We start from the raw sequence: 9,877 nt of genomic DNA, 5'->3' as shown, positions 1-9,877 counted from the left end.
CCCAAAGGCAATAAGATGCACCTCTCTAATAAAGTAAGCCACAAAAAATCGCTCTGTTTTGAGTGCCTCACCATCTCCCTGGTCAACAAAGAGTAGCCAATCCACTGCCGGTTCCGGAACCTAGTGCGCAGCAAGGAGCTCAGAGCGGAGAGAAAAAGCTCGCCAAACATGTGCAACGTCACTTTGTCTCCCGTTCTAACAGCGGACACTCCCCTAGTGCCGATCGAGCTAAAAATGTCTGGCGCCGATTTTAACACTGCGCTCTACATTCAGGTTGGGATCAGCATGTACTCCAACATAGGAGAAACGTTTTCCGGCCTTAGTCCTAAGTGGAAATGTTTGTGTGCGTATGCCATGTATAACTGCTCAGAGAGATCCCAGGACTTACCAGTCAGAAGTCTCTAAGTCTGCACTCTCAGCAGCTCCAGGTCCGACAGCTGAATCCTTCATGTGACAGGGACCAGAGAGAAAAGTAAAGCAGTGTAACTAACACTGGCTGTCTAGCATAAATTCACTGAAAAGAGGCCTGGGAACTTCCCTGCGACATCCAGTAGCTAAACTTCACCACAACTCTACTAAGAGAATTACGTGGCTAAAAAATCCCTTGTCCTTTCTTGCAGGAAACTTTCCATTGAGGACACAAATTCAGAATCTTCAGCAGAGCACCTCTCTCTGCCAACCTCCATGACATGAGGGAAAGAACTACTGAGAGGGTAGTGGAAGGGATATTTATTGCTTTGTTTGTGGTGCCTTTGCCGCCTCCTGGTGGATCAGGTGAAGTATTTCCCATAAGTAATTAATTTGTGGACTCACTGCCATTAGAAAGAAACAAAAGACAAAGCAACATGTAACCTATATTGGGCTACCTTAAAGGGACAGTAAAATCAAAACTAAACTTTCATGATTCAGAAGCAATTTTAAACAATTTTCCAGTTTACTCCGGTTATCAAACTTGCTTTGCTCTCTTGGTATCTTTTATTGAAGAAAAAAACTTGGTAGGGCCATAAGAGCTCAGGAGAGTGCACGTGTCTTTAGTACTCTATGGCAGCAGTGTTTTGTAACATTGTATAACAAAGCTACAAATATTGCAAAACACTGCTGTCATAGAATACTAAATACACGTGCACACTCCTAAGCTCTTCTAAATTTACCTAGTTTTACTCTTCAATAAAAGATACCAAAAGAACAAAGCAAATTTGATACCAGAAGTAAATTGGAAAGTTGTTTAAAATTGCTGCTCTATCTAAATCATGAAAGTTTAGTTTTGACTAAATGCTTACAAAAAAAAAAAAAGGACATTGTCCAGAACTGAACTATACTTTACCCTTATATTCTAGCTAAGATGAGGTCCTTGGGATTTAAAGTATTTTCTGACAATGAATAGCGGACTTCATACAAGTAATAAATACATAGAGTAAAACACTGTAGTAGAGCACATTAACTCACCTAAGCATTTTTAGCTCCTGGGCAGCTTTGAGTATGATCTCATGTTGTCTTTGGCTTAGTGCCATCGTGCTAGAATTTGAAGTGGGATCAGATTCCAGTCTGCCGTCTTTGTCAACTAGGGATGGGTGCACAGTGGACAGTGATCCTGGTAGTGAAGGAAGTGGATTTAAGCGATTATCCACTAGCCTTTCTTGATCTTCAGGATACCATCGATCCTCTAATGGTCTCCACTCTGCCCGTTCCAATTCCAAATCTCTCCTATTTTCATCCTGCCACAAATTAGGTCGTTCTGGATATTCACGAATCCTAAGTTCTCCACGCTCATGGAAGCTCCTCTCTGCTATGCCTTCTCTGTCCTCTCTCCACCTCTCCTGCATATACCGATCTATAGGTGGTGGGATGGGAGACCGAGGCCTGAAAGGGGATAAAGGACGAGGAGAAAGAGGTCGGCGAAGGGGAAGGCCGTCTATATCTCGAGGTGGAAAGCGGAGGTCATCTGGAAGTCTAGGATAATCTCTAACATTTCTTTCATACACATCATGAGGTCTTTCAAACCTCTCAAAAGTGCTGCCAGGGCCCCTGTCCATATCTTTCTCTGGGAGTTTATCCCACCATGGGTCAGGTCGAACATCTAGGTCTCGAGGGTAATGCCCGTCATCTCGGGAGAATGCATCGAGAGGCTCTCTAGGGAAATGAGAGGCACTCTCTTTCCAATGCATGTCTCTATCCCAGCCCTCATCTCGGTCTCTTTCCCAATTACGGTCTCTTCCCCAATCCTCATTTCTTTCTCTATCCCAGGCCTCATTTCTTTCTTTTTCCCATGGCTCATATCTGTCTCTTTCCCAGCCTTCATATCTGTCTCTTCCCCAGCCATCTACTCTCTCTCTTTCCAATGGGATCTCTCTCATTCTGTGGTCAGCAGGAAGCTCTGATGGAAATCGCTCATCTTCTACAAATCTGGAATCTCTGTGAAGCCCCTCCCTACCATAAGGTGATGTTGCATCTGGGCCTTGTACAAAAGGCCGCTTTTCTTCTATAAAATTAGCCATTTGTGGAAAGCCCCGATCAGGCAAATTCTCTACATCAGGGTTTCCTGGTCTACCTGGGATTCTTCCCCGTCCCAAACCTCTAGAACGCCCTCTTCCTCTCTTATCAAAGGGTCCATCATAGATTTCTGGAATGCCTCCTTGACTGGACAGTTGCTCTGGATAGCCAATTTCGGCACACTCAGAAAGCCCAGGCCCTACATGTTCCTTGACCCCTAAAGTTGCTTTATTTGGATGTACATTAAACCTGCCTGCTCCCTGATCTGGAAAGTTGACATGCCCTGCAGACCCAGTAAGCCCAGGCCCTCCATGTTCCCTTACTTCCAATGGCCCCTGATGTATTGGCATATTTAATCTACTTTGACCCTGCTGTGGCCTTATAAATCCATGGTTTGCTTCAGGGATGATTAAAGGTTTATCCTGAGGGGCATGAAATGGTCTTGGAGTTAAGCCAGTGGGGCCTCTTCCCCTGGCTGGACTCCATCCTACATTACCACCTCCCCTGACAGCCCCTTGAAATACAGGACCAGCATTTTTGACCATAGATTGGATATTAGGTTCTCCACCAGAATGTGGCCTTTGAACAATATTTTCATCACCTAATCTGTGACCTTGAAATTTCTGGACATTTGATGCACTAGTGGTATTACCTAATTCTGAGACTTCCATCTTAGTTACCATGTAAGAATCTGCCTTAGATGGTGCTTGGCCAACGGACTTCGCAGTTTCAGTGGCCCCAGAGGCAGCTACCTTGGCAGGTGATGGGACTGAAGCAGCTGGTGTCTTGACAAGCCCAGGGTCTGGAATAGGAGCTTTCTTTGCAGAGCCAGGTACCGAAGGAGCTGCTGGCTTGGCAGGCCCAGAGGCCAAAGGCTGGCCAGGCTCTTTTGTTGGAGCAACAGCTGGCTTGGCAGGCCCAGAGGCCAAAGGCTGGTCAGGCTCCGTTGTTGGAGCAACCGCAGCCTTGGTCGTCTCTGTATTTTGAGGGGCAGCTGTCTTGGTAGGTTCCAGGGTTGGAGGTGCTGACACAGAATCAACTGTTTTAGCAGATCCTGGAGTGTTAGAATCACTAGTTTTGGTGATTCCAGATTTCCCCATAGTAACTGTTTTAGCCAGTCCAGGAGACTCTGAAGCACTGGTTTTAGGAAATCCAATAGGCCCTGATCCTGATGAAACCAACTTAGTGTGTTCAGGAACAGAAGTATCTGATGCTTTCCCTACATCAACTCCCATCTTTGAAGGCCCTTGAATTTTATTTCTGACTTGCTCCTGACTACTTGAATCATCTGGCTTTTTAGGTCCCTGACTGCTAGCTTCACCTGCTTTGGATAATGCTATTTGACCTGTTAGACTCTCAGTAGTAGTTTGTTGGTTTGTAGGTGTAGAATGTTTAGTCTCCAAAGGTTTTTGGTATGGTTTTCTAAACTTGCTTTGATAACTACCAGTGATTGGACCTTTTGCCTCTTCTATAGGCTTAGCCACATCTTTCTCTGGATCACTCTGGCTTCCAGGCATAATTTGGTGTAATCTATCCTCAGCATAAGGAGCATTATCATTCCTTCCCATAACTGACTCTGCCTGCCTATTCTGAAGCATTGCTTTGTCTACTTCTTGCAGGGGCCCAGTCAGTCTATCACTAGGACCTGCTATGGGTCCACCTAGCCTTTCACCCGGGGCTGCCAAGAGACCACCCCGCCTTTCAGCTGGAGCGGCCAAGAGCCCACCCCGTCTTTCAACTGGAGCGGCCAAGAGCCCACCCCGTCTTTCAGCTGGAGCGGCCAAGAGCCCACCGCGTCTTTCAGCTGGAGCGGCCAAGAGCCCACCCCGTCTTTCAGCTGGAGCGGCCAAGAGCCCACCCCGTCTTTCAGCTGGAGCGGCCAAGAGCCCACCCCGCCGATCACCTGGTGCGCCCAAGAGTCCACCCCGCCGCTCACCCGGAGTAGCCAGATAGCCACCTCGCCCATCACCAGGGACAGAAAGAGGCCCACCTCTCCCTCTCATATGCCCACCACGCCAGGAACCAGGGGGCCCTATAGGCATGCCACGTCTTACTCCTGGAGCTTCCATGGGACCACCCCGCCAATTGCCAGGGGGACCTTGAGGTCTGATAGACCAATGGCCAGGCCGACCCCGAGGACCACCCCTCCAGTTAGCTGATGGATCTTCTGGCCTATTACCCCAGTCTCCTCCTCCACCCTCAGAACTACCCCACCTATTACCAAAATCATCTTCGGGCTTGCCACTCATGTCATCAGGAATAACCTCATCCCCTCCATGCCAATTACCAGTGTGATCCTCTTGCCTATCAGGCCTCCCCTGTCTATCCTCAGGGCTCCCCTGCCACTGCCTCATAGGGTCCTCATTCACACCCTGCTTTTCAATAGATAAGCTTTCTGGCATATCCCATGTCCCAGACTGAAGACCTTCTGGTCTACCCAATCTTTTATGTGGTGGCCCTTCAGGGCCACCCATTCTACCCAATGGAAAACCTTGCCTATCCAAGCTCCCCTCAGTACAATCCTCTCTATCAATTGGGGCACCATCAGGGCACTCTTTCATATCTACATTGGAATAATCAGAAGAGGCAATTCTGTCCTGCTGAACTCCCTCTGGACGCCCCCACCTGTCCTGCTGAACTCCCTCTGGACGCCCCCACCTGTCCTGCTGAACTCCCTCTGGACGCCCCCACCTGTCCTGCTGAACTCCCTCTGGACGCCCCCACCTGTCCTGCTGAACTCCCTCTGGACGCCCACACTTGTCCTGCTGAACTCCCTCTGGATGCCCACACTTGTCCTGCTGAACTCCCTCTGGACGCCCCCACCTGTCCTGCTGAACTCCCTCTGGACGCCCCCACCTGTCCTGCTGAACTCCCTCTGGACGCCCACACCTGTCCTGCTGAACTCCCTCTGGACGTTCCCACCTGTCCTGCTGAACTCCCTCTGGACGCCCCCACCTGTCCTGCTGAACTCCCTCTGGACGCCCCCACCTGTCCTGCTGAACTCCTTCTGGATGCCCCCACCTGTCCTGCTGAACTCCCTCTGGACGACCCCACCTGTCCTGCTGAACTCCCTCTGGACGCCCCCACCTGTCCTGCTGAACTCCCTCTGGACGCCCCCACCTGTCCTGCTGAACTCCCTCTGGACGCCCCCACCTGTCCTGCTGAACTCCCTCTGGACGCCCCCACCTGTCCTGCTGAACTCCCTCTGGTAGCCCATACCTGTCCTGCTGAACTCCCTCTGGCTCTGGTAGCCCACACCTGTCCTGCTGAACTCCCTCTGGACGCCCCAAACTGTCCTGCTGAACTGCCTCTGGATGCCCCCACCTGTCCTGCTGAACTCCCTCTGGACGGTCCCTACTGTCCTGCTGAACTTCCTCTGGACGGCCCCATGTGCCCTCTAAGGCTCCCTCTGTGCCCCCCCATCTCTCTTTTTGGGCTCCTTCTGCTCCACCCCACCTGTCTTCCTTGGGGCCACCCCACCTATGAAACATATCTCCTGAAGGACTATCTGTATTGACTGAATGGTACTTATGCATTTGCCCTGTAGTGTTCCAATGGTCATCTTGAAGCCCCTTTTTATTCTCTACTCTCTCCCACTGATTGCCTGAAAGCTCATGTCTTTCACCCCACTTGGCTTCACTGGGCTTGTCAACCTTACTGGAGTCAAAATTACTCTGCTCAAATTTTACACTTTCTTTAGTTATGTTGAAGCCTCTTTCCCAAGCACCACCTGATGCAGGATGACCTCTACTAGGAACTTCTGTTGGGACAGACTGATAATCTACTCTGGCTATGTTATGGTCTTTTACCCCGGTACCAAGGGCTTGTCCTTTTGAAAACATGGATTTTTCAATTGGCTGTTCAGCTTTTTGAGATTTTAAATCCTTTATAGATGTTTCTGGAACTTGCGAGAGCTCAGATGAGGAGAGTAAATTGTTTTTTTCAGGGTCTGTTAAAACCAAATTGGCCTGTGTGCCAGAAGAAAATATGCCAGGTCTTTCATCGCTATTTTTCTCCTGAAGTACTGGACGTGGACCTTGGAAACCTCTGGGGCCGGGACCCCACATACTTTGTGAAGGGAACCTTGGCACAGCACCCCTAGGTAGAAACCTGTAAGAAATAAGAAAAAAATTACCATAAAAAAAAAAAAAATATGTGCAGAATTTAACAAAGTGTAATCAGGAAATAGCATGTAATGAAAGAGAATAGAAAAACATGCTATTTGCTCACATGTATCCAAGAATAGGACAGTAAGTCCACAATGGTATAAGCCAACAACCTATACAGCACATCCTACGTAGTGTCCTCCAACAAACATGTATAGGGGGGATTGTTTGTGAGAGACAAGCTGCACTATATATCTATATGCACAGTAACTATAAATATATGCACAGTATATTTTAGCAATGGAAAACCTAGCATAGTCAAGAAATTGTATGCTCTAATTCGCTAGAGCCCGTTATTTTATGACCAGCGATGTTGCAAAAGTGTGGGGTTAACCATAAAGTACTGCTTGGGATACAGAGCATTGCTGGTGAGGCTGATCCAATCAGCAGCACTAGTACACATTTACAGAGTTGCTAAGGATAAAATGACATGATCCAACGAATGTTATCACTATAACGTCTAAGTGGCGCATTGCATAAGTTGTGCATATACCATAAATGTTTATATATGCACAGTATAAATCTGAAATGAAGCACCACATAGCAAAATGTCTGCGTAAACAATGAGTGTGTGTGTGTGTGTATGTATATATATATATATATATATATATATATATATATATATATATATATATATATATATATATATATATATATATATATATATAAAACATAATTTATGTAAGAACTTACCTGATAAATTAATTTCTTTCATATTGGCAAGAGTCCATGAGCTAGTGACATATGGGATATACAATCCTACCAGGAGGGGCAAAGTTTCCCAAACCTCAAAATGCCTATAAATACACCCCCACCACACCCACAATTCAGTTTAACTAATAGCCAAGCAGTGGGGTGATAAAGAAAGGAGTAGAAAGCATCAACAAAGGAAATTTGGAAATAATTGTGCTTTATACAAAAAATCATAACCACCATAAAAAGGGTGGGCCTCATGGACTCTTGCCAATATGAAAGAAATGAATTTATCAGGTAAGTTCTTACATAAATTATGTTTTCTTTCATGTAATCGGCAAGAGTCCATGACCTAGTGACATATGGGATATCAATACCCAAGATGTGGATCTCCACTCAAGAGTCACTAGAGAGGGAGGGAATAAAATAAAAACAGCCATAATCTGCTGAAAAAAATTAATCCACAACCCAAAAATATAAGTTTATTTCATTTGAAAGAAAAAACTTAAATCAAAAGCAGAAGAATCAAACTGAAACAGCTGCCTGAAGAACTTTTCTACCAAAAACTGCTTCAGAAGAAGCAAATACATCAAAACGGTAGATGTTAGTAAATGAATGCAAAGAGGACCAAGTTGTCGCTTTGCAAATCTGATCAACTGCAGCTTCATTCTTAAAAGCCCATGAAGTGGAGACTGATCTAGTAGAATGAGCTGTAATTCTCTGAGGCGGGGCCTGACCCGACTCAAAATAAGCTTGATGAATCAAAAGTTTCAACCAAGAAGCCAAGGAAATAGCAGAAGCCTTCTGACCTTTCCTAGGACCAGAAAATAAAACAAATAGACTGGAAGTCTTCCTGAAATCTTTAGTAGCTTCCACATAATATTTCAAAGCTCTTACCACATCCAAAGACTGTAAGGAACTTTCCAAAGAATTCTTAGTATTAGGACATAAGGAAGGGACAACAATTTCGCTATTAATGTTATTAGAATTCACAACCTTAGGTAAAAATTAAAAAGAAGTCCGCAAAACTGCCTTATCCTGATGAAAAAAAAATCAGAAAAGGAGACTCACAAGAAAGAGCAGATAACTAAGAAACTCTTCTAGCAGAAGAGATGACCAAAAGGAACAACACTTTTCAAGAAAGTAGTTTAATGTCCAAAAATTGCATAGGTTCAAATGGAAGAACCTGTAAAGCCGTCAGAACCAAATTAAGACTCCAAGGAGGAGAAATTGATTAAATAACAGGTTTAATAAGAACTAAAGCCTGTACAAAACAGTGTATATCAGGAAGTATAGCAATCTTTCTGTGAAATAAAACAGAAAGAGCTGAGATTTATCCTTTCAAGGAACTTGCAGACAAACCCTTATCCAAACCGTCCTGAATAAACTGTAAAATTTTAGGAATTCTAAAAGAATGCCAGGAGAATTTATGAGAAGAACACCATGAAATGTAAGTCTTCCAAACTCTATAATAAATCTTTCAAGAAACAGATTTACGAGCTTGTAACATAGTATTAATCACTGAGTCAGAGAAACCTCTATGACTTAGTACTAAGCGTTTAATTTCCATACCTTCAAATTTAATGATTTGAGATCCTGATGGAAAAACGGACCTTGCGATAGTAGGTCTGGCAGAAAGGAAATGGCCAAAGCGGGCAACTGGACATCCAAACCAAATCCGCATACCAAAACCTGTGTGGCCATGCTGGAGCCACCAGCAACACAAATGATTGTTCCATGATGATTTTGGAGATAACTCTTGGAAGGAGAACTAGAGGCGGGAAGATGTAAGCAGGATGATCAAGGACACCAAGGAAGTGTCAGCGCATCCACTGCTTCCGCCTGAACATCCCTGGACCTGGACAGGTATCTGGGAAGTTTCTTGTTTAGATGAGAGGCCATGAGATCTATCTCCGGAAGACCCCACAACTGAACAATCTAAGAAAACACATCTGGATAGAGAAACTACTCCTCTGGATGTAAAGTCTGGCGGCTGAGATAATCCGCCTCCCAATTGTCTACACCTGGGATAAGCACCGCAGGGATTAGACAAGAGCTGGATTCCGCCCAAACAAGTATCCAAGAAACTTTTTTCATAGCTTGGGGACTGTGAGTCCCACCCTGATGATTGACACATGCCACTGTTGTGATATTGTCTGTCTGAAAACAAATGAACGGTTCTCTCTTTAGCAGAGGCCAAAACTGAAGAACTCTGAGAATTGCAAGGAGTTCTAAAATATGTATTGGTAATCTCGCCTCTTGAGATTTCCAAATCCCTTGTGCTGTCAGAGATCCCCAAACAGCTCCCCAACCTGAAAGACTCGCATCTGTTGTGATCACAGTCCAGGTTGCCCGAACAAAAGAAGCCCCTTGAACTAAAGATGGTGATCTATCACCAAGTCAGAGAGTGTTGTATATTGATTCAGCATACAAAGCTATAGAGGTATCATGTGAAAACGAGCAAAGGGGATCGCGTCCGATGCTGCAGTCATGAGACCTAAAACTTCCATGCACAAAGCCACTGAAGG

General features: G+C 45.5%; 1 protein-coding gene across 2 annotated transcripts in view; it reads right to left on the bottom strand.

Moving 5' to 3' along the window:
- Positions 1–9,877, bottom strand: part of YLPM1 (YLP motif containing 1) — a 127,498-nt gene that overhangs the window by 84,134 nt on the left and 33,487 nt on the right. For both annotated transcript variants that reach the window (XM_053697190.1, XM_053697191.1), the window contains exon 5: positions 1,447–6,600. In XM_053697190.1, coding sequence (XP_053553165.1) covers positions 1,447–6,600 — 5,154 coding nt within the window. The remainder of the gene's footprint in view (positions 1–1,446; positions 6,601–9,877) is intronic.

Source organism: Bombina bombina, chromosome 1 (genome assembly GCF_027579735.1).
Source record: "Bombina bombina isolate aBomBom1 chromosome 1, aBomBom1.pri, whole genome shotgun sequence".
NCBI lineage: Eukaryota > Metazoa > Chordata > Amphibia > Anura > Bombinatoridae > Bombina > Bombina bombina.
Note: the sequence above shows the minus strand (reverse complement) of the source record. Positions and strands in the feature narration are given on the sequence as shown.